The 25988-nt window shown below is 45.2% G+C and overlaps 1 protein-coding gene across 2 annotated transcripts in view; it reads left to right on the top strand.

Moving 5' to 3' along the window:
* LOC138497215 (uncharacterized) overlaps positions 1-25988 on the top strand; it is a 1137079-nt gene that overhangs the window by 957095 nt on the left and 153996 nt on the right. For both annotated transcript variants that reach the window (XM_069620541.1, XM_069620540.1), the window contains exon 14: positions 20327-20512. In XM_069620541.1, the coding sequence (XP_069476642.1) occupies positions 20327-20512 (186 nt within the window). The remainder of the gene's footprint in view (positions 1-20326; positions 20513-25988) is intronic.

The following is a 25988-nucleotide window of genomic DNA, read 5'->3' as shown; positions in this document are numbered from 1 at the left end:
GGAAGCCAGATTGCCGTGAGCCAAGCAGGCGGTTAACCTCCAGGTAGTCCTGGATTTGTATGTAGGCGGCTCTGTCTAAGATTTTTAGTAGAAAAGGCACTGTGGTGATGGGTCTGTAGTTGGTGGGAATGGTGGGATCCAGAGTTTGTTTTTTCAATAGTGGGAGGACCCATGATTCTTTGAGGTTGGTGGGTACCGTGTTGGATTTAAAAGAAGAGTTTATAAGCTTGGAAATGAAGGGAGCTAGATCCCTAGCTGCGTCCTTTGTGCAGGGCAGAGGTCGCCCCTACAGTTTGAGGGAAAGTATTATTTTTTCTGTGTCGATTATGGAGATAGATTTGAATCTAAATGGATCAGTGGTCTTATTCTCCTGGGATTGGGGTATTTGTTGGGGCAGAGGTGGAAGTGTGGCCTTTTTTTAGCAATTTTACATTGAAGCAGGGAGATTTTGTTAGCAAGAGCGTTTTGTATATTTGTGCACCAAGCTTTGTTTTTGGGTGCATTGTCTATTGGTTGAATGGGGGATTCCAGCTCACGGAGGATGGTAAAGAGCTCTTTAGTATTAGAGTTAGCTTTTGCGATCCTGGCATTAAAAGTATTCTTCTTGGTTTTGATAATTTCTTTTTTGTAAAATTTGGCAAATTCGGTTAGGTTGTTTTTGATGTGTTCAGTGGGAGAGTGGCGCCAGATAGATTGGAGCTTTCTTTTTTGTCGTCTTAGCGATTTGAGGTGGGGCATGAACCAGACATTTAAGTGGGCTTCCTGTTTAGCTTTACGTAGTTTGGCTGGAGCAGCTGCGTCTAATGCTTTGGTTATAGCATCATTGAAAGTATTTACCAGGGTGTCCAGGTTGTTACTTTCCAGGCCAGATATGGCTGGAATGAGGAGAGGGATAATGTTTTCAACAGTCATGGCCTTCTTACTTCTGGTCAGGAGAGGGGGAACCATGTTGTTGGTTTTGGGGCTAAGGAGATCCAGAGTGGCGGAGAAGGTTATTAGGTAGTGATCCGTCCATTATTGTGTTGCTATATCGGTGATACTGATGTTACAGTTCAGTTCCGATACCCAATCGAGGGTCCTTCCTTTAAAGTGGGTAGGGGAGAGGACTTTTTGATCAAGGCCGTGGTCCTTGTGCAAGGCTGCAACTGACTCTGCGTGTTTATTGTCAGTTTCATTAAAGCCAAGGTTAAAGTCTAGCAGGGTTTGGGAATGGTCTTTAGTGTTATTGGCTATAAGGTTAGTTAAGTCATCTTCAAAGGTGCCTAGGGGCCCTGGGGGTCTGTATATTAAATGGATTGAGAGTGTGCGGTTGTTAGAGAGAAGCATTTTGGGTGTTAGTGCCGCGCAAGATAAGTAGGAGACTGATGTAGCTGGTCTGATGGGAAGGGTAGATTTGCAGATGATGGCTAGTCTGCCGCCTCTGGCATTGGGCCTGTCTGCCCTGAGAATTTGGTAGTTATCGGGCACTGCTAGCATCAGTGTTGGGCCTGCCGCCTCGTGGAGCCAAGTCTCAGTTATGGCCAGTAGGTCCAGCTTGTCCTTATTTAGGATGTCCGCAAATTCTGTGGCATGGGCCACCATTGATCTTGCATTAATGAGAGATCCTAGTAGTGTTAGAGAGCTATCAGGTTTGCTGGGTTGACAGGTTTTAAGTGATCGGGTATCCAAAGTTGCGCCAGTTATGGTAAGAGTTTGATCATTGGTGTAATTGGATTGTTTGGGTGAGCGGTGCAGGTTTTTGGGTTGGGTGGTAGTACGTCTGTTGGCGTTTTTCTGGTGGTTTCCTACAGGTTCATAGATACTAGGTAGTCTGGCCCTGAGTCTCAAGTTTCTATCCTTGGGATGGCTGGTTTTGGGAGTGACGGTCATTGTACTTGATATATTTCGGTGAAAAGTATTAGGGTCAAGGCGACTTTCGTGAAGAACATTCTTAACTATGCCAGAGAGGTACTGTGAGCTGGCGTCTAGATATTAAGTTTGGCCATAGATACTTCAGTGATTTGCCTGAATCATTCGTGTCTGGAGGTTCATTGGACTAGTATTTAGTACGTTTGCCTTGTGTAGATGCAATAGGGGTATTCAAGCAAACTGACATCTAGATTCGATTTTAACACAAAGACTTGATACACTGGTGACTGGAAAGTAGCAGTTGGTATATTTCAGTTCATTTAGGTTGTGGAGATGCGTGAGGGTTTTCGAGTGACATGTGCAGGCAGGTACATTTGACCAGAGGGGTTCACCTAAATGCAAAATTCACAGGTAAGGCTAAGGTGGCATGTGCAAGCAGGTACAGTTGACCAGAGGGGTTCACCTAAATGCAGAATTCACAAATAAGGCTAAGCTGGCATGTGCAGCTAAATGCACTAAATACAGTTGACCAGAGGGGTTCACCTAAATGCAAAATTCACAGGTAAGGCTAAAGGTGGCATGTGCAAGTAGGTACAGTTGACCAGAGGGGTTCACCTAAATGCAGAATTCACAGGTAAGGCTGAGATGGCATGTGCAAGCAGGTACAGTTGACCAGAGGGGTTCACCTAAATGCAAAATACACAGGTAAGGCTAAAGGTGGCATGTGCAAGCAGGCACAGTTGACCAGAGGGGTTCACCTAAATGCAGAATTCACAGATAAGGCTAAGGTGGCATGTGCAGCTAAATGCACTAAATACAGTTGACCAGAGGGGTTCACCTAAATGCAGAATTCACAGGTCAGGCTAAAGTGGCATGTGCAGCTAAATGCACTAAATACAGTTGACCAGATGGGTTCACCTAAATGCAGAATTCACAGGTAAGGCTAAAGGTGGCATGTGCAGCTAAATGTACTCAATACAGTTGACCAGAGGGGTTCACCTAAATGCAGAATTCACAGGTAAGGCTAAAGGTGGCATGTGCAAGCAGGTACAGTTGACCAGAGGGGTTCACCCCAATGCTGAATTCACAGGTAAGGCTGAGATGGCATGTGCAAGCAGGTACAGTTGACCAGAGGGGTTCACCTAAATGCAGAATTCACAGGTAAGGCTAAAGGTGGCATGTGCAAGCAGGTACAGTTGACCAGAGGGGTTCACCTAAATGCAAAATTCACAGGTAAGGCTAAGGTGGCATGTGCAAGCAGGTACAGTTGACCAGAGAGGTTCACCTAAATGCAGAATTCACAGATAAGGCTAAGGTGGCATGTGCAGCTAAATGCACTAAATACAGTTGACCAGAGGGGTTCACCTAAATGCAGAATTCACAGGTCAGGCTAAAGTGGCATGTGCAGATAAATGCACTAAATACAGTTGACCAGAGGGGTTCACCTAAATGCAAAATTCACAGGTAAGGCTAAAGTGGCATGTGCAAGCAGGTACAGTTGACCAGAGGGGTTCACCTAAATGCAGAATTCACAGATAAGGCTAAGGCGGCATGTGCAGCTAAATGCACTAAATACAGTTGACCAGAGGGGTTCACCTAAATGCAGAATTCACAGGTAAGGCTAAAGTGTCATGTGCAAGCAGGTACAGTTGACCAGAGGGGTTCACCTAAATGCAGAATTCACAGGTAAGGCTAAGGTGGCATTAGCAGCTAAATGCACTAAATACAGTTGACCAGAGGGGTTCACCTAAATGAAGAATTCACAGGTCAGGCTAAAGTGGCATGTGCAGATAAATGCACTAAATGCACTAAATACAGTTGACCAGAGGGGTTCACCTAAATGCAAAATTCACAGGTAAGGCTAAAGTGGCATGTGCAAGCAGGTACAGTTGACCAGAGGGGTTCACCTAAATGCAGAATTCACAGCTAAGGCTAAAGGTGGCATGTACAAGCAGGTACAGTTGACCAGAGGGGTTCACCTAAATGCAGAATTCACAGATAAGGCTAAGGCGGCATGTGCAGCTAAATGAACTAAATACAGTTGACCAGAGGGGTTCATCTAAATGCAGAATTCACAGGTAAGGCTAAAGTGGCATGTGCAAGCAGGTACAGTTGACCAGAGGGGTTCACCTAAATGCAGAATTCACAGGTAAGGCTAAGGTGGCATGTGCAAGCAGGTACAGTTGACCAGAGGGGTTCACCTAAATGCAGAATTCACAGGTAAGGCTAAGGTGGCATGTGTGTTAGGCAGAAACCTGTGCAGTTCCCTTAGGGACCACTGCAAAAGATTTAGGACTACAGGTGGTTGGCAGTAAACCCAATTGGTAGCAGTATGTACCACCCAGATTTACCTGGTAGCTGTGGCTGAGCAGTCATACCCCTCTCAAGATGAGTCAGGCAGTATATAGAGTATACACAATAGGTACAGAGATACAGTAGCACAAGCAAACACTGACCAGATCTTTGGTGTAAAAGTATATAATTATTTATTTAAAGACACACTTATAAATTACACTAGCACAAAGAGAGGTAAGTAAATTCAACACAAACAGTCACTATTATATATATACAACCCTGATTACTTATTAGACAAGTCTTAATGAGAAACACCACTTATTTTCAGACAGAGGTGAGTGCTTAACATAAGATGGCACTCTAATAAGTTATTAAAAAGGAAGGAAAAAGGCAGAGTTACGAAAGCACCCAAATTTCAATACTTTTCAAAGAACCACAGTGAGGCAGGTTAGTCAAGGTCTACTGGAGAGCAAGGAAATTCAAATGCCAGGCCCACTCTTAGAGAGAGCAAGCAAAATGTGTCCAGGATCACACAGTGGGGTTATACCCAAAGAGTCTTGGTAGATAGTTCACAAAAGATTGAGATCAAGTCAGGAAAAGTTAGTTAACAGGTCCCAGGCTAACCCAGGCTAGAAAGTCGAGGATTTACTTTCACCCCGAACGATCTGTCGCAAGAGAAGCCAGGCGGGACACAGTACCTGAAAATGGGAACAACGCTCCAGCGGGGGCAGTTGTTCCTGGCAGCGGGTGCAAGTTGGTGTTTCGTCCAGAGGAAGAGGAGGTCTCGACGTGGAGGAAAGCTGGAGGTCGTTGCGCTGCCAGGGAAGAAACCAGCCGCAGAGTTTCCCGGTTACAAGGTACCACCCTTTTCTTCGCGGTCGTGGTAAACCGTGGTTTTCCGGTTGCCGGGGTGCTTGGCACGGGCAAGGCGGCCACGAGATGGTACAGGAAGGCGAAAAGACGGGCAAACTGGTTATCCCCACCAGTCAAAGGAAGAAGACTCTCCGTGCTGGAGATCTCCTCTGTCGTCGGGAAAAGTGGTGAGACGGTTCAGCAGGGCTCCACCGATGGTGTTATCATTGCAGGTCGGCTCGGCTTCTCCCTCCTCGGATTCTTTAGGTCCTGTGGCGACTTCTGAAGTTCCAGTCCCCAAAGCCCTGCTTTATGCAGAAAACCCCCATTTATTCAGCCTAGCTGTCACTCAAACATGCTAAGTGGTGAGCCGTGCAGCTCACCACTTGGGCCAATCACACAAGAGTGAGACTTGAGTTGCCGAGGCAACTCAGTCCAGGGTGCCTAAACCCCCTCCGGCACTCGTGTGGTACCCAGACAGAGTGGCACCACTTTTGGAGGCTTCTGTGGAGAAGCCCGCCAAAAAGTGGAACAAAGGGCTCAACTTGGGTTGGAGTCACATAAGCGAACACAAACGCCATTTTGGAACCAAGTTTCGGCAAAAAATACCAACCGGTGAATTTATATTAATTTAATAAACCGGCGGTATGTTTCGAGGCTGTTAAAAAGTGGTAGCCTCGAACAATGGGAAAGTCCCATAGGAATATATTTGCGGTCGAATATAAAAAGTAGTATCCACTGCCACCAGCCAATTGCCCCGACCAGTACGTCCACAATATGATGGTTTGTACTGGTTCTGTTCACAATTTGAGACTAGTAAAGCCAATGGTGAGTTTACATGCCCTGGGAGACAGTAGTCAGTCCCATGGTATGGAGTCTATGTTTGGGGGTCGCTACGACACCCCTGGGTTACTGCACGGAGGGTGCTTTGTAACCCACATATCAAAAACACATGAAACCCAATGGGGAAAAGGACCCCATAGCCCCTAGAACACATACAAAGTCAAAGGAACACCTCAAATCATGTCTAAGAGTGGAAGGAAAAGAGTCTCACTCTTAGCAGGAGAAAAAAATAAACCCCAAAAATCCAGCAAAGCTGCTTGGGGACTCACTAGGTTTGGGAAATTAGCCTTTACAGAGAATTCTCCCTAACACTCGCCCCCACCCCCCAGACTAAGGGACAGGAGGATTTAATCCACTCCTGGATGAATCTCATACCTCTAGTCGATGACCTACATCCTAGAGAGACTATCAGCATTTTGGTGGTGACACCCTGACCTGTGCTCAATGGTGAAATCAAACCCTTGCAGGCAGATTGACCATCTCAATAGTTTTGGATTTTCCCCTTTCATTTGCATCAACCATCGCAAGGGTTGGTAGTCAGTCTGAATGACAAAGGTAGGACCATACAAGTATGGCCTAAACTTATTCAGTGCCCACGCAATAGCAAAACATTCTCTTTCGATAGTTGCCCACCTTGTCTCAGGATCCTTCAGCTTTCTGCTGATGAAGCAAATGGGGTGCTCCCTACCTTTCTCATCCAGTTAGCTAAGGACTGCACCTATACCTACATTAGAAGCATCTGTCTGCACAATGAAAGTTTGGTGGTAGTCAGGAGCTCTCAATACTGGTGCTTGGCAAAGAGCTTTCTTCAGGTTTTCAAAGGCCTGATTGCATTCCTCATTCCATTTGACCTTCTTAGGGAATTTTGGAGAGGAGATTACATTCAGTGGAGAAGCTATGGTCCCATAGTTCTCTATGAAATTCCTGTAATACCCAGTGAGGCCTAGGAAGGCTCGCACCTGGGTTTGAGTAGTAGGTGTTGTTTGATTTTGCACAACTTCAATCTTACTGAGCAAAGGCCTTAATTCTCCACCTCCTACCTCATGCCCAAGGTAGACCACCTAACTACGGCCAATTTGGCATTTACTTGCCTTTATGGTCAGATTGGCCTGTCCAAGAGCCTGCAAAACATGTCCTAGGTGGTTAACATGCTTTTCCCAGGATTGGCTGAATACTGCAATGTCATCCAAGTATGCCATGCAGAAATCCTCCATCCCAGCCAGAACCTGATTTGCCATCCTTTGGAATGTTGCAGGTGCATTTTTCAATCCAAAAGGCAAAACCTTAAATTGGTATAAGCCAACTGGGGTAGAAAATGCAGTCTTCTCCTTGGCATGGTCTGTCAGGTCAAATGTGCTGAGGAACTTGGCTGAACCAACTCTATCCACCAACTCATCTGTCCTTGGCAAAGGGTGGGCATCTGTCTTTGTGACTGCATTAAGAGCTCTATAGTCCACACAGAATCTCAATTCTTTGGATCCTGCCTTTGGTACTAACACAACTGGGCTAGACGATGGACTCGTAGAGGGTTCTATTACCCTGAGATCAAGAATTGACTTGACCTCCCCTTTGATGTGGGTCCTTACATTTTCTGACATTCTATATCCTCTGCTTTTGACTGGCAGACAGTCACCAGTGAGTATATCATGCTGTCCCCAAGGGGTCAAGCCTGGAGAAAGTGTGAACAGAGAGGCAAATTAATTTAACATGGCTTTGCACTCTTCTTGTGCTCAGGTGTCAGATTTGAAGAGAGATTTACTCCTTCAATCTTTTCGTCCAAGGGTAAGCCTCAGAGGAGATCAGGAAGAGCTTCACTCTCTTCTTCCTCTTCTGTTGAAGCTAGAAGCAAGGCTCCTAATTCAGGCCTGGAGACATACGCCTTTATTCGGTTGGTGTGGAAGACTCTGGGAGCCTCCTTGGGATTGCCCAAGTCCACCAGATAGTTTACCTTTCCAAGTTTACCCACAACCTTGAAGGGTCCCATCCATTTATCTTGCAAGGCCCTCTGCCTTGTTGGGATCATAACTAGAACTAGCTGGTCTTGAGTGAACTCAACCATGTTAGCCTTTTGGTCATGCCAATGTTTGGCCAAAGCTTGTCCAGCTTTCAGGTTATCACTTGCTTCTGCCATCATTTGTGACATTCTGCTCCGGAGACTTATCAGATAGTCAGTCACTCGGACTGGCTTGGGGGAAGGAGCACTCTCCAACCCCTCCTTAATCAGGGCCAATGGACTTCTGACTGGATGGCCATAAAGAAGTTCAAAGGGAGAATAACCTACTCCCTCCTGAGGGACTTCTCTATAAGCAAAGAGAAGGCATGGCAATAGAAGGTCCCACTTTCTATTAAGGGGATCCTCTAAAGCACCTATCATGCTCTTCATGGTTATGTTGAACCTTTCTACCAACCCATTTGTCTGAGGGTGGTAGGCGGTAGAGAACTTGTAAGTAACTCCACAGGTTTTCCACATGGCTTTCATGTAGTGGGACATAAAATTTGACCCCCTGTCAGAGATTACTTCCTTAGGAAACCCAACCCTGGTAAAAATACCAAGGAGGGCCTTAGCCACAGCCTGAGCTGTAACAGTCCTCATAGGAATTGCCTCGGGGTACCTAGTAGCATGGTCTACTACAACAAGGATAAACCTGTTGCCTGAGGAGTTTGGAGGATCAAGGGGACAAACAATGTCAATCCCTACCCTCTCAAATGGGACTCCCACAACTGGGAGGGGCACTAAAGGTGCCACATTCTTGGACCCAACCTTACCAGAAGTCTGGTAGGTATGGCAGCTCTTGCAAAACTTATCTACCTCAGCCCCCATCTTTGGCCAATTAAACTAGAGTGAAAGCCTTTCCTTGGTCTTCTTGAAACTCAAGTGACCAGCCAAAGGAATCTCATGGGCCAGTTGCAAGAACTGTTGTCTGTTTTCTTGAGGTACTACAAGCCGCTTGTAGTCTCCAGGCGCAGACTCAGTTGGTTCAGTGTAGAGGAGGCCATCTTCCCAGTGCAACCTATACTTCCCAGGCTCTTGCCCATCAGCCTGAGAAGCTGCCTGTTGGAGAAGACCTTCCAGAGTTGGACATTCTCTCTGTCCCTTACTGAAGTCTGCCCTGTTGGGTCCACCTTCTGCCAGTAAAGACTGCAGCTCAGGATGGTCAACAGGATCCAGATCTCCAATGAGTTCTTGGCCTTCCACTAGCTCTTCTTCAGGGTCTAGCTCCACCATACAGGGTTGTACCTCCCTCTCAGCCTCAGCTGGAGGTGGAGTTACAGGTGTAACTTTGGACAACCTAGGGGAAGTCCTTGTTGGAAGCACTGGAGTGCTTGCTGTTGGCTGTTTCTTGAAAGTCTTGGGTTTCCCCTTTGCTTCTTTTTGTTCAGTGATAGCAAGTTGTAACTCCAGTGGAGTAGGAGTGATATCTTTCTTCATCATCTCCTTGGGAGTACCTCTCATGGTTCTCTCCCTTGCAGGTCTGGTGAGCGCCTGTAACCTTTTACTAGGAGGTCTGGGGGTATGTGGCACTACTCCAAGAGTCTTCAGGTCATTTCCCAACAGAACCCTTCCTGATACCTCACTTTGTATGCTGACAGGTATCTTCACAGTCATGTCATTACACTGGATGAGAACTGGTAATTGGGGAAGCATCTGCACAGGCCCTCCAGCTAACTTGGTGAGGCGTTTGGGTGCCTTAGCAACATCCTCAGCCTGAAAAAAAGATGTATCCACCACAGTTATGCTGGCCCCAGTGTCCCTAATGGCAGGAGTCTCCTGACCATTCACCTGGACACTGTCCTTATAATACTCTTTTGTATTATCTGGGATAGAGTTATAGACATCTAAATTCTGTTGTTCCCACAGACCCAGAGACACTAAAGAAACACTGGCTGAGACTCCAATGGGTTCATCAGCCAGTAGTAGAAAGTTACCACTTGCCATTTGTACTTCCTCCTCTGGAGCGAAGACTAAGGAGACAAGCTGGACCCCTGAAGGTTTACCCTTACATCTGGGATCTCCTTTCACATGGTCAGGCGAGCCACAAACATAGCATTTACCAAATGCTTTCTGGAATGGTGGCTTGCTCTGACCTCCTTCTGGTTTACCACCAGAGGGTACACTACTCTGATTTGGTTTCCCTTGTGGCTTACCCTTATTGTTTTGTTTGGAGCCCTCTTTGGGATTGGAATTATTAGAATTCTCTTTGGAGTCCTTTTTTGGCTGTTTCCCATCATCCTTTTTCTGAGTTACCCCAGAGTCCTTGTGAGTAGCCCTGTTGTCAACCCACAAGTCAGCAGCCTTAGCTAGTTTCCTGGAATCTAATTCCTTTGAATCAGTCAATTGCTGTCTGAGCTCAGGAGAGCAGGCATCATAAATTGACTCCAACATCACAAGATCCTTCATTCCCTCATACGTGTTCACTTTGTAACCCTTAATCCATCCCTCTAAGTTCTTCAAACTTTCACTCACCCAGGTAGCCCAAGGGGTACCATCATGCTTTTTGAGGGTCCTAAACCTCTTAAAGTACTGGGAAGGGATCTTCCCAAATCTAGCTATCAAAGCTAGCTTCACACATTCATAATCCTTCTTATCCTCCTCCCCCAACTCCATTACCACATCAGTTGCAACAGGGGGGAGCCTAGAGAACAACCAGGAAAGTAACTCATTTCCTGTAATGTTCTGGAGCCCATGATTATATTCAAACAAACTCAACCAGTCCGACACATCCAACTTAAGCTCATACATACCCACCAACTCCTTAGGCATCCAGGGTCTTTTGGGACTGGAACTCCTAGAGGATTCGGAGAGAGAAGCACTTTCCACAGACAAGTTTTCATTTCTAGCTCATGGTTGAGCTCCATTTCTCTGAGCCTTAGTTCTTGGTGCCGTTGTTCTGTTTGAGCACTAATTCTTTTGAATTCTAATTCAAGCTTCATCTTTTCTAGTTCCATATATTGGGGATTAAGTGTGGGGCCTGGTAAAGGTCCAATAGGTACAGCTGGCAGGGCAGGTAGAGGCCCAGGGGAGACAACTCTAACATCTTCCCCCTCCGCTTCTGCTTCTGACTCCAAGTTATCAATACTAACATTCATATCAATATCATTGCTGTTATCTTCAGTTGCTGGAGTGGTAGGTTCCTCTGAACCACCATCCAGACTTTGGTTTGCTAACAACCTTTCTATTAGCTCCATTTTCTTGCCCTTAGTCAGGAGGTTCTTATGCTTACAGAGAACTCTTAAACAATCAGCAGTTTTTATAGCAAGGGACTCTTGACTATAACTTTCCATAGTTGACAGGTTTAGAAAATAACTTCTTTAGTGCTAAGCTTTGTAGTTAGTTGCACTAAGGTATCTGTAAGCACACTAAAATGTATACTCAATACATATCCCACCACTGTACACCAGTGTTAGGCAGAAACCTGTGCAGTTCCCTTAGGGACCACTGCCAAAGATTTAGGACTACAGGTGGTTGGCAGTAAACCCAATTGGTAGCAGTCTGTACCACCCAGATTTACCTGGTAGCTGTGGCTGAGCAGTCGGACCCCTCTCAAAATGAGTTAGGCAGTATATAGAGTATACACAATAGGTACAGAGATACAGTAGCACAAACAAACACTGACCAGAGCTTCGGTGTAAAAGTATATAATTATTTATTTAAAGACACACTTGTAAATTACACTAGCACAAAGAGAGGTAATTAAATTCAACGCACAGTCACTATTATATATATACAACCCTGATTACTTATTAGACAAGTCTTAATGAGAAACACCACTTATTTTCAGACAGAGGTGAGCGCTTAACATAAGATGGCACTCTAATAAGTTATTAAAAAGGGAGGAAAAGGCAGAGTTACGAAAGCACACAAATTTCAATACTTTTCAAAGAACCACAGTGAGGCAGGTTAGGCAAAGTCTACTGGAGAGCAAGGAAGTTCAAATGCCAGGCCCACTCTTAGAGAGAGCAAGCGAAATGTGTCCAGGATCACACAGTGGGGTTATGCCTAAAGAGTCTTGGTAGATAGTTCACAAAAGATTAAGATCAAGTCAGGAAAAATTAGTTAACAGGTCCCAGGCTAACCCAGGTTAGAAAGTCGAGTATTTACTGTCAACCCGACTGATCTGTCGCAAGGGAAGCCAGGTGAGACACAGTACCTGAAAATGGGAAGAACGCTCAAGCGGGGGCAGTTGTTCCTGGCAGCGGGTGCAAGTCGGTGTTTCGTCCAGAGGAAGAGGAGGTCTCGAGGTGGAGGAAAGCTGGAGGTCGTTGCCCTGCCATGGAAGAAACCAGCTGTGGAGTTTCCCGGTTACAAGGTACCACCCTTTTCTTCGTGGTAGTGGTAAACCGTGGTATTCTGGTTGCCGGGGTTCTTGGCACGGGCAAGGCGGCCACGAGATGGTCCAGGAAGGCGAAAAGACAGGCAAACTGGTTATCCCCACCAGTCAAAGGAAGAAGACTCTCCGGGCTGGAGATCTCCTCTGTCGTCGGGAAAAGTGGTGAGACGGTTCAGCAGGGTTCCACCGGTGGTGTCGTCGTTGCAGGTCAGCTCGGCTTCTCCCACCTCAGATTCTTTAGGTCCTGTGGCGACTTCTGAAGTTCCAGTCCCCAAAGCCCTGCTTTTATGCAGAAAACCCCCATTCATTCAGCCTAGCTGTCACTCAAACATGCTAAGTGGTGAGCCGGGCGGCTCACCACTTGGGCCAATCACACAAGAGTGCGACTTGAGTTGCCGAGGCAACTCAGTCCAGGGTGCCTAAACCCCCTCCCGCACCCCCTGTCGTACCTAGACAGAGTGGCACCACTTTTGGGGGCTTCTGTGGAGAAGCCTGCCAAAAAGTGGAACAAAGGGCTCGACTTGGGTTGCAGTCACAGAAGCGAACACAAAGGCCATTTTGGAACCAAGTTTCAGCAAAAAATACCAACCGGTGAATTTATATTAATTTAATAAACTGGCGGTATGTTCGAGGCTATGTTAAAAAGTGGTAACCTCGAACAATGGGAAAATCCCATAGGAATATATTTGCAGTCGTATATAAAAAGTAGTATCCACTGCCACCAGCCAAAACTCGGTCGTGGGGGACTGGACAGTGCCCCCTCGAACAACTGACCCCGGGGCAATCTAATTGCCCCGACCAGTACGTCCACAATATGATGGTTTGTACTGGTTCTGTTCACAATTTGAGACTAGTAAAACCAATGGTGACTTTACATGCCCTGGGAGACAGTAGTCAGTCCCAGGGTATGGAGTCTATGTTTGGGGGTCGCTACAACATCCCTGTGTTACTGCACGGAGGGTGCTGTGTAACCCACATATCAAAAACACATGAAACCCTATGGGGAAAAGGACCCCATAGCCCATAGAACACATACAAAGTCAAAGGAACACCTCAAATCATGTCTAAGAGTGGGAGGAAAAGAGTCTCACTCTTAGCAGGAGAAAAAAATAAACCCCAAAAATCCAGCAAAGCTGCTGGGGGACTCACTAGGTTTGGGAAATTAGCCTTTACAGAGAATTCTCCCTAACAATGTGCAAGCAGGTACAGTTGACCAGAGGGGTTCACCTAAATGCAGAATTCCAGGTAAGGCTAAAGATGGCATGGGCAAGCAGGTACAGTTGACCAGAGGGGTTCATCTAAATGCAGAATTCACAGCTAAGGCTAAAGGTGGCATGTGCAAGCAGGTACAGTTGACCAGAGGGGTTCACCTAAATGCAGAATTCACAGATAAGGCTAAGGTGGCATGTGCAGCTAGATGCACTAAATACAGTTGACCAGAGTGGTTCACCTAAATGCAGAATTCACAGGTCAGGCTAAAGTGGCATGTGCAGCTAAATGTACTCAATACAGTTGACCAGAGGGGTTCACCTAAATGCAGAATTCACAGGTCAGGCTAAAGTGGCATGTGCAGCTAAATGTACTCAATACAGTTGACCAGAGGGGTTCACCTGGATGCAAAGTATACGGGTTGCAGAGATGGCATACGCAGAGCAGGTACAGGTTAGTTATGATAGCGAATCAGCAGGTAGAGGCGTACATATAGATGATTGGCTACCGTGTTTTTAGCACTAGCGCTCAGCATATCGGGACGGCTGCACAGATAAAGTCATGGTCAGCAATTAGAGGTAGTGTGGAGAATCTTACAGTTAGTGTTGCAAAGGTCCAGGGGTCCAGGCTCTCGGCTCTTCCGGCTCCTGACAGGCTCTGGACAGGAAGAGCCTTATGGTGTGTGCCTTAGGGGTGGGCCGGCTTATCGCCTGCCGGCACGGGATTAGTGGGATAAGGGCAAAGGTGCCCAATCAGGCGATGGGGCTGATCTTGGCCAAGTCCTAGGCCAAATCAGACAAAGAAGCAAAGTGGAAATCACTCGCGGCATTCTTGGAGTGGCAGATGCCTCGTGGCATTCAATGTTGGCTCTGTTCGAGGTGCAGATAAAACCGTAAAAGCAGTGCAGAGCAGCAATTCGATTGAATGCCTGGAATCGGGTTGCGCACGTCGGAAATGTCGTCCAGCTATGAAATGGGGGATATCATGTCTCGCCTTCTGGTGTTTTATTCCCCATTCCCAAGGACCCCCTACCCAGGTGATCCTCCCTCGCTTGTCCACCCCCAGGTTCTGGATCCAACAGCGATGGCCGTTCCCTGGCTACCAGAGAAGAGGATGCCCAGGGAGTAGGTAGGGTAAAGCCCTTACATTTTTCACAGTCGCCTTCTACCAATTAATGACACACGTTTTCTTTCTCGTCCTGTGACCTCTGACACAGGGTCACAGGGGCTCTGCGAGGGCTACTAGTGGGGAAGCCAGGACACCCTGGCGACCCTCAAATGATGTCCCTGAGTGGGTATATGTTTAATTCTTGGGTCATTTAAATACTCCATTTTAAATGTGCTGTGTTCTACTCCACACTCCTCTGATTATTATTTACCTGGTCATTTAAAGTGGGTTTAAATGGCAGTTACACACAGTATAGTAGCAATATTGATGCTTATGAGAAATTGTACAGTATATCAATGGTTGTTCTTATGTTAGCTTTGAGGAGAATTGTGACACTTTGTAGTACTTATTCTTTTTATTTCACAATAAAAAGATTTTCATTAAAAAATGAACCTTGGATGTTTGGCTAAGACTGAACCTCTGTGAATGAATGCCATTTGGAGGGTGTAATCTCCTGTTTTCATTATATTTTTGTAATACAAACTGAAGGTGGTTTACTTTGAGGAAAGTGTGCTCTGCTAAACAGGCACACTTTCTACATCTGCTCTGTCGCTAAAAGGTAGTGGCAGTAGTGACACCTGATCTGACTTCAGACTCAATGAGTGCATAACAATCAGTTGCCTGAATATAACGGAAATATGTATACTGCTATGGGCACAGTCCAAAGACACACTCGGAGCTTAATGGTGAATTGGCCACTTTTCAGATAGAAACTATATATGTTGCTTCAATTATGCGCATGCAGAAATTGTGTTTTATCCTCTAACCTTATCTCTTTCAAGTCCATGTTCCACTCAGGAGATGGACTCTATTAAAGATAGAGTTCGGGAAATGTTATGTTATTCATTAAGAAAGTCTGATATGGCCTAAATTCACCTGGCATCAATGGGAATTTATTTACATTCCGAAAGCTCCATGTTAATTCTCATTAGCATTTCTAATGCTCTGTCACACAGGTTTCAATCTCACTCAGGGAACCCTTAGTTCTCCCTCACTTTTAGATGCCAACAGCTGTGTGAAGTTGGTTTCTAAAGGTTGCATTGGGACCATAACATCCCAGTAGTGTCTGCTTAGCAGGGGTGTGATTAGGCAAGGGCGAGGTGATTGTTGGCAGAGGTCCCTCGTTCCATATGAGGCATGGCATGAGCAAAGCTAAGGCAGCAGGGGAGCTCCGACCCAGGGAAAAGTATTTCATTTCTCTTTGATTCTCCTGTCATGCTTTTCTTTGCCCTGCAGTGACTCCTCTGGGAGTTGAGGCCCTGACACTTTCTGCAAAAGAGGGTGGGCATTACAATGAAAGTTATTCCCATTGAATATTAGCAGGACTCTTGGAAGCCACCAAGCCACTGCTTGACATTCCCTATAAGTGGAATGGGAAACCCACATTTTGATTACTATTGGAGTTGTTGACAATTCAAAGTGATGAGAGCTGATTGAAGGTGGGTACGTGACCCCTTCCTCAACATCCTTAAGGCACAAAAGAGACACACTTGAAGAAATGTGGAGCCTGCCTGCACTGAAAACCCTCTGACCAGGACACTTGAGTACCCAGAGTAAAAACATTGTATCCATGGGTAATGCAAGGAAGGCATGGTATCAAATAGTGAAGACAGACACAAGTGATCACAGTGCAAGGGTGTTTATTGAACTTCAATGGATTGATTGAATGTCTATCTAATCCTAAATCTAAGGATGGGAGCAAGCTACGACCTTCAAATAATAACGTAGTCCTACTGGAGTCTCTGTCAAAAATAAAAGGACCTATACTAATTATTGCCACGTCTTACTTCTAAATACAAAATGTGTGGGACAACAATGTAGTCAAAAGAAAAGTGTTCAAGAAATGTCAGGATAATTGAGCAGTTGGCTTCCCTTCCCCACGTTTTCAGCACAGGACAAGGCGGCACGTTTGAGCTTCAAACACTCAAGCTCTTTGGCCATGAGGAAACAGTTCAAAGCATAGGTATCAGTGCCTTCTGCCAAAGTCTCTCTCCCAATGATGGTCTCTTATTGCAGAGGGTCTGACGTAACAAACACCAAAGTTCCTTTCTTATCAGGATTTTCATATTCACAGGTTTGCAATTGGTCTCCCTCATTCGGGCTCGGACCACAGATCCCTCTCGTTTGGGCTCAGACCCCTTTGTATCAAAATGGAAGACTTTCAATTATGTAGTGGGTTTTGCTTAAACCTTCGCAGGACCACTTCAATTCAAACCAATTCTTATTCTTTATCCTTTACTTTCTTTTCTGCCACTTCTTGGCTTAATATCTTAGAGACCTTGCATTGAGCACACTTGCGGTACCGGACCACTCTGTCACGGATATTGTATCATCTTTGATACAGTTCAAACATCCATCAGCCGTTAGGCTGTCCTAGCGTCTTTCATCACACACGCTCAGCAATGTTTATCCTTGCTCTTTGTATACAATGTTGCTGCTTGCAACCTTGACTTCAACACAGACAGGTCTTGCATCGGTTTCTCCAACTCACCGGCTGTGTTGATCTTCTCTCAGAAGGTGTCTCACCCGCTAGTCCCCGGGGTTCTCTCTCTCAGGTGGCCAGGACACAGCCATCGCTATTGGATCCAGTTCCTGGGGGTAGACCAATGGGGGAAGATCACCTGGATGGAGAGTGCTTGAGGAGTGGAAGTGGGACAAGGACGGGTGAGACGGGGTATCCCCCTTCTTATAACACTTTTTCCCCATCCTACCCCGTAGGATACTCTAACATAACACACCCCGTTTACGATACAAACACTTTTGCACGAAAGACGAGGGACAAACACCAAATCCATTTACCTGACATGTCCCAATGCCAGGGTCGGCAATGACAGGCAATCGACCAGAATCACACACACCTGACGGCCCTTTCCCTTCCCTACAGGGATAAAAAGTGGAGCACGAGAGCACAATACGAGCAGGCAGACAGCACGATGAGAGAGCAAACTCAGCACAGGAGTTCAAGAGGAGGACGACAACAGCCCGAACCGAAAGGGTGGCAAGGAGAGAAGCGGCCTTGCTCTTTCCGAACAAGGCACGTGAAACCTCTGCAGAAGGAGCGAAAATCTGCTAACAATAACCAGCGTGTGTTACAGCAAGTGTCCATGGTACACAGGGTACTCCTCTGCCGACAGCCAAACCAGGGAGAGTCGCTTAGCCCCCATGGTACCGGCCTTGACTATAGAGACAAGAAAAGCCAAGCGGTTCATCACAGTTGGTGTGTCGAGGGGAGAGCCGATAAGAAACCGAACTGTGTTGAACGAAAGTAGCAAGCAGCTGATTAAAGAAAGTACAAAGAAATGTTGATACGCAAGGGGAAAGCCAGCTATTGAAGAGTCAAGCACCACGTGGGTGCGCACACTGGGAAACTCTGGACGATTACCCTAATATTGAGTTACCATTACCAGAAGGCCTTGGGAGAAAGGCGAGAAGGGGGTCTAAGTGGTCATACAGGGGTCTAGTAAAATCCTCTGTCCACTCGAAAGCCTTTGACGACAGATGATTGTGAAACTAAGGGAAGCAAATCCTGCATCATAACATTGGCAAGAGTGAACCCGGCAGAGGGATGTCCACATTCAACTGTTCAAAAAGACATTAAGATTTGTAAATGTTGCAGATGAAATTGTGTTAAAAGCCATAGTGAACTCGACGGAGGGAAGCAAACATTCGAGAAGGGTCTGAGCCCGAAAGCGTGATCCAGGGGTGAAATGACATCACCCCTGTGTGAGCTGAAAGGACCTTTTGTTTATTATTTTGTTGCAGACATCAGGTCCTCAGAGGCAAGAGACTTTTTTGTAGAAAAGAGACTTAACCACCGAAGGCCTTGATAAGCTGAGAAGCAGAACTGTTAGCTTGTGCTTGGGAAACTCGAGCGTGTGCTGTGCTCAGGGGTCTCACCTTGTCCCGTGCTCAACACGTGGGGAAGGGAGACCAAACTACCACATCCTGACTTATTATTTGTGAACACTTCTTTCTTTTCTCTGAATCCTATCCCACAATCTTTGTTTGTATTTAATGCAAGGATTGGCAATAGGTTTTTCTTAGTATAGGCCTTTTTATTGGATAAGACGCCACCAAGACTGCCTATCCTTTATTTGAAGGTCGTAGCTTGCTCCGATCTTAGATTTAGGATTAGATAAGGCGTTATTGCAACCCACATATGCAGTTTAATAAACACCCGTGAACTGTGAACACTTGTGTCTGTCGTTACTGTTGCCACCATGAGTTTCTTACACTCCCCACATTGAGAGATATGGACCGAAACACCTGCTTCTCTGCTTCTTCTAATTTAGAGACGCCTGCTGGAACCTTCGAGACTTACCAAGTAAACCCCCCACCTGCATTATCCCAACTCTTTTGAGTCATCTGTGTTTGCTGATATACGCTGCAGTGCTCGAATCCCCTAAAGCCAGCTTGACGAACCTGAACCACGGCTTCAATCCATAAAAAGCACCAAGAAGCTTATTCAACGTTATTAAGCCCTAAACGTGGCCATTCATACCATACCCACATAAAGTGATCCCTCTTTCTCTCTCGAATTTGTCACTATCAGTATTATTGTATGAGGAAGTGTCTGTGTCCTTAACTAGCAAAACATTTTATACAGAACCCTTGCAACACACCTCTGTAAATTCTTTGTTAGTGACATTTTACCTGTAAATTATGATTAAAGGGATTTTTCCTCATCAATTCTATGTTTTACTTAGTTCTCCTATATCGGCCCTACGCCACTTTATATTATTCATCTGGTTGGCATCATGATTCTCGCTTCCTTGGCTTCCTGTGAGGTTTGACTACATTTTCTACAAGCTCATTTTAACAATGCAGATACGGTGAACAATTCTTTTTGAACTTTTGAACTTCCACTTTGTGCACACAAACATGGCATTCCCTATCTACAGTGAAGTGATGACTGAAACATGACCTGATCTGGCCACTGCACATGATGTGCTGTATGAATCCAAACTTCACCATCACTGATGGTCGCTGGCTGAAAATCTCCCAAGGTCAAACCTGTGGATGAAGGCCACCAAAAGCGGTAACCTTGTTCCACCTTTTGATGGTTTATTGCAGCCAGAAATGGCTGTTTGTTTTTCTTTTTAACTCATTGTGTAAAGGATGAAGAAGGTAATATTGCATATTTTTCGGGTGCCATTTCACATAGTTGGTGGAAGTTATCAATTTGTACTCTACCGTTGTGCAGTGACTGTTGGGTCTCATTTGTCTTTACCATCAAAGGTGCTGCTGCCTTATTGTTTGGCGTGACACCTTATAAATAATGCTATTCAGGTTTTCTCTCAATCCAAGAAAGTTTAGAGCGTTACATCGCATAGCAAGAGCATTACGCCACCTTCATATAAATACATCATAAGATTTGGCTGATATACTTCATCATTATGTGCATAGGTACAACGTATTGCGGTAATTGATCTGTTTATGAAGTTATCAATTATTGATGAGGTACCAGGTCTAGGGTATATTTGTTTGCAGGTGTCCTTCCCCAGTGTTTTGTTTCAGCTGCCCAAGCTCAAGGAATGTCTACAGAACTAGTGTGGAGCACCCCCTCAGCCCCTCTTCAATGGGCTGGTTTGTTACCTAAACTCGCACTGCGGCTTTTGACATTTTCACAACATAAAGAGTGGTTGTACACTGCACCGAACATCCTCTACATGTTCTAGATGATGTTTTCAATACTGTGTGCAGTGTTAGGGAGGTTCAGATGACTTGCATGGCAATATCAGTAATTATCTGTTTCATGCTATTTTCCCCCTCTTCTTCCATAGGGTCTTGTGCCGGCTCCTTTAAGCTTTGTAACTGTGACAATAATGATCACATCTGGAGGACAGATGATGGATATCTGCGGGACAAGCATACTCTCCCTGTGAAGGCTGTGTACCTTGGAGATACCCAAGACCCACCTTTGGAAATGGCATATCATACCATTGGGAAACTGCGATGCAGAGGAAGAGGTGCGTGTTGTCATCTTTTATTGTTTGTTTGAAATATTTTTCGCAATATTTTGCTCTCATTCCCCATCTCTCAGGGCTGCCTGTGAAAACCCCAAAAATATACCCAACTACACAAATAGTTATGGAGCTTGCGCTCCGCCTAGAAGTGGCTTAGACAGTAGCCATGACACTGTGATCATTTTAAACAGCTATGCTCTTTATCATGGGAAATAATTGCACTGTTCACAAATGCTCACTTCTCCGTCATAGGTGGGCATGGATCAGGAAGGGATGGAAACATTAATATGTTGTCTCTCTGCTGATGGATTACAAGTAGCTTTAGGGCTCTTTTTGCTATAGATCCTCCCAGCAGACTTCCCAGTGGACTTCTGCCAGCTCTTTTCACATGTAAAGTGATGCCCCATCATGGTTAATGTAACCAGGGTAAAAAACAAAAGGAGATTTTCCACTGCAAAAAACGGATTTAATTGCAATATATTCACTCGATTTTGACATTCAACTTGAGTCACTTTACTTATGAGGCAATTGTACTTTATAAGTATTTGTTTTAGTGATAACAAATTACTTAATTGTATCTAACAAAAAAGGATGTATGTGTTATATCACATGATAAACATACAAGCATATACAATATTTGCATAGAGATAGACCTCATGTGTCAATGTTGTAAGTTCATTGTGAAAAGAGGAGAGAAAGTAGAGCAAGTGAATGAAGGAAGAACCATAGAAGGGAGCCTCTTAAAGTGCAAAATGCAAATTAAAAAGACTGATGAGGCATGAAAAGTGCTGTAATGAACAATTGCCCCCCTAAATGAGGGATTTTCTTCTTACAATAATCAATTAAATATGTTAAGTGCCATCCTACACATTTCACATATAATGCTTTGTAATACATCCATGATTTCTCTCATTAGCTGCCAATACCAGTTTATGCATTAGATGCATCCATACTTTAGGTTCCAACAAATATCCTCAATACACAAAATGTACTGTTTGTAGCCATAAATTATGTTGCCATGCTATTGAACATAGGCGGTTGACATCATGAGTGGTGGGTCTTCTGAAAGTCAACGTATATTGTAGGGTGTATGTAGGGAACCAACGTGGATAGTACAGGAGAGAATATTCCATGCGCTGTATGTTTCGGCAGATAGATTTATTTGAGGCCTCTTTCGTCAGGATTTAAATGTAAGACCCTATGTTGCAAAAACATAAATATAGTGTATATATTAAGCCCACTTATACAAGTTTTATGGACTCTAAGAATTGTGGCTAGCAAAAATGTGCTTACCATGAGGAAAAACCATGAGGGCTAAAGACATAAGAAGCCCTGTAAAATAGAGCAGAGTAGTGAGAGTCAACACTGTGTAGTCTGCTCTAGTTGTAATCAAAATCCATATTTGTAATATGAATAATATTAATTTGGAACACATACCACTGAGGAACTCCAAATGTCATCTGTAAGGAAAGGAACCCTTTTCCTAATGGATGTCTCTCATCTTGATTGTACCACAGCTGAATAAGCAAAGGTAAAGGGAAGGGTCTGTTGCTGTCCGATTCAGTGTATTGTAGTAGGCAAAAATATACACCCCAAACAAACGGAAGAGACCAAGCTGATTTACAACTATGTGCATCCTGTCATGGAGCACTGGGTATTGATTTCAGGAAGGACTACTTCTAACATGGCTTTTCCTGTTTAGTACTAAATCCAAATGGAGAAAGCAGACATTGCCAAGGAGATGGCAGCGTCTCAAGGCTGAATAGATAGAACAAAAGGTTTTTTATTTGTATGTATTGTTTTATATAGCGCCTTAATCCAAGGCGCTTTACAATGAACAACAAAATATACATTAAACAAGGAACAGTAGAAGCTATAACGGTAAACATGAATCAAACCAGAAAATCAGCATGCAGAACAATTTACATATGAGAAAGAAGAGGAGAGGAGGGGGGTGGAGAAAGAAGGGGGAGAGAGAGTAGTGAGTAAGGTGAATAGTAGGAAGAAGGGAGATTTAGAATAGAAGGCGAAAATAAACAAGAACAAAGAGAAGGGTAGAAGAAAGAGGGAAAGAAGGGGAAGAGGGGGAAGGGGATCAGGGAGGGGAATGAAAAAGAAGAGATTTCAATGAGGGAGCGGAAGGAAGAATAGGAAGGGGAGGAATGGATAGAGAAAGGTAGGGAGTTCCAGTGTAAGGGGGCAAGGAACTGAAAGGAGCAGAAACGAGAAGAGGCACAAGGGTGGTGGGGTGTTAATGAGAGTAAGAAGAGATCGGCAGAACGAAGGGAGCGACAAGGGCTGTAAAATGAGAGAAGCGCATTTTCTATAACGCGCTTGGTAACAGAGAATGATTTCTAAGCTTTACCCCTGAGCTATCCTCCCTCCCCACAGTCTCGCTGTGCTTTCACAGCCTGTAGTTCTGAGGGATTATCAAGACGAGGTTCCTAGGGTCTAACGAGAGACTGAAGTAAACAGTCCTGCAGTTGCAGTGGCAATAAGAAAAGGATTACGTATGATGGCTCATTTGTAAGTTGTCATAGTGACACCGTATGTCTATCTACTGCCTTCTGGCTGGGTGCCGAAGCGAAATCAATAGAAGAGTTAAGGAGAGGAACCAGCGGAAGAGTTTGTATTCATAGCAGATGGCAATCAAATATATTGCCTTGGATACTCAATCACATAGTGTCTAGGAGAAATGCTGGAGTTGCGTGTGTAACTAGCTGTCCCCCAAATACAATTACAGTACACGAACTGAAAGCGTACTCACAATGTGCGATGTGATCATACTGGGGGCATAAGTTGTTCATTCAGTCCAGTAACATGTGTATTTAGTTTATGCATCTAATATGCTTCCTTATTGTGTTGTGCATAAAGTACGCCTCTAACAACTTCAAGTACCCACCACAGCAAATACATGTGTTGGAATTCCATGTAATGGGAGATCAGTGGTGCCGTGGTGTTTCTACATCTGATCCATGATTTGTGTTCAGATATTCGAATATGGACAGATCACATTGTTTGCCTACAGTACACAACTTTACGTAGTCTTGCAGTTTGTTAAACTGCGCAGTTCCCATTGTCTGTTGCCAATTTTGAACGTTTTAATTTTCTTAGTGAATTTACACACCACACAACCGTCATATGGAAAATGTCCTTGGGTGGGTTATAAATTCCCAAGGCGTCATTTGGAGTCATTCTTTTTAAAGGTAATACTTTAGACACTAGCTCTTCCCCACTGGTCAACCCAGTTAATGAAGGAGCCCTTTGCAACTGTCCCCCACCTCAGGATGGCTATGGCCGCTAGGGAGGGGGAAAATGTGAGAGACGGAAATGTGTGAAGGCAACGAAGTGTAATATTAGATCCAATTCTGAAGACGGCACATAGTGGAGAATTGTGCCGTGTTCTTGGGACCACCGCTGGAGACTAAATAGTCTGCTGCAGTGATATACCTATAACTCTTACGCAGGGTGTAAAGCAATGCCATTTTAAGGTGTGCCATGCCCTCTGAAGTCAAATTCTCTTAAATTGTATTTGTCCCCAAAGTCAGGCTTTTGCCCTCAAAATATGAAATGCTCCCCGTCTTATTCAAGCCCTAAGAAATAACTGTTGATGTATGGCAGATGGTAGAGAAGAGAGGTTGACCTCATCTGCCACCAACATCTATGCTTGAAAGCAAAACCATTATATTTCAAGTAAAACAAATTCAACCAGTTGGAGTTTGGCCAAAACACATACACCCCCTCTTCCAATCAGCATCCAGTCCTCTGACTCACTGGGTATGCTTTCTTCAGGTACTTTTCTCCACGGTGGCAGGCTTGCTGTGGCTGTGGCTGCTCCCAGCTCTTTGCGTCTCTTCTCCAGGATCTCCACCTCCTTGGTTGAATGGAGAGGAAGTCTTCTTACTCCAGGAGGTAGGCAGACCAGCTCTGCTACGGGAGACCTATCTGAGTGCTCCCGCCACAATCCGCTTCCACGGCAACGACTCTGCAGCTCGTAGGCGCTTCAGGCACGCGTCTCCCTGTCTTCACTTCCAGATTTTCCTGCAAGCGGTCCACAGGTGATCTGATTAACCTCACCTGAGCGGGCCATTTATACTGCCCCCTTGGCCTCAGGTGCAGGCAATCTTCAATCACTACATAACGGACCTGGTACTCTGCATCCCCCTTCCTCATCCCAGTACCAGAGTAGTGTCTGTGTATAACTCTGTAAAGAGAGGATGTATGGCTCTGGTTTCTCTTCCTTGTCCCAGTACCTGACTGGTGTGTACTGGGAGAGTTTACTAGAAAAATAGGGAAGGGACTGAAAACACCCTACAAAGGACTGGTGGATATCTGACTCTTTATCAAAGGGAAATGCAGGATACTGTGTCTCATCCAAGGGTGCCTTATCCCCACTCCCCAAGTCTCCTCCACCCAGGTGTTCCTCTCTCCATATCCACCCCCAGGGTCAGAATTAGATAGTGACAGCCTTTCCCTGGCCACCATGGAGAACGATATATTGGGGAAAGAAGTGAAACGCCCTCAGATTCCTCACACTTGTTCCTATGCCCCGTTCTTGCAACCCCTTTCTAGACGTAGCCCTCATGGGGTTCCATTGTAGCGGTCACCTCACTTTTCTTCAATTTTTCTCAAGATTCTTTAGCCCATAATTCACCATCAGGGCAACACATCATTGGTTCCCACCTGTGAATCTCCTTCCAGTTTGTACCTCTGTATTCTCCCTCTTGTGATTTCACCTCTAGACTTCTGTTATCTTTTTTATTTCGAACCTTCCAATTCCCTCTCTCAGGTTGCATCTCTGTTGGTTCTTGCGGACAGCTAGTAAGTTGCACTATCCAGCAAGTAACTTTTCAGCTCTGCTGGTGGTGTTGCTTCACAGGCCTTCTCCAGACAGTTTTGTATTTTCTCCTGGTGGAAATAAGGTGGGAATTGGCTGAGTGTACTAGAAAAACACAGCTGTAGATTCTTCATGAATTCTGTCATCTAATTTCATGTTTTTTTTCCTCCCTGGTTTTTGATTGGCTACAGCAATGATTAAGAAAGGTCCTGCCTGTAACGCTCACCTGATTCTCGCAGAGGCGCCGGTCTTGACTGGGCGACTACCGTATCTTCAAAGGTGATGTGTAGCACCCGGTTGGCTCTTTGGGCTGGACCTCTGTGCACTGTATGCCTGACTTCAAGAGTAAGATGTCTTAGGTAAGTGAATGCCGAGCTCTCCATCTGCCTCGGGGCAGGGTGCTGTAACCAGTTTCTTCACTGGATCGGTAGCGCAGGCCTCTTGACTTCAGAGGACTGCTGTCCGTCGTTTACTGCATGAACGGTAAGTTTCGAGTAATTCTATTGTCTTTAAAGTCTTTAGCAATGATGTCTCTTGTTTTGCAGGTTCCGGCGATGGCGGATGACGGGCTGAAGTGAGTTGAAGATGGAGTCCGTATGATGAATAGAAGCGCTTGGAAGCACGTAAGTAAGCGCTTGTTGC

Source organism: Ambystoma mexicanum, chromosome 5q (assembly GCF_040938575.1).
Source record: "Ambystoma mexicanum isolate Mex_15411 chromosome 5q, UKY_AmexF1_1, whole genome shotgun sequence".
NCBI lineage: Eukaryota > Metazoa > Chordata > Amphibia > Caudata > Ambystomatidae > Ambystoma > Ambystoma mexicanum.
This window is presented reverse-complemented; position numbering and strand designations above follow the sequence as displayed.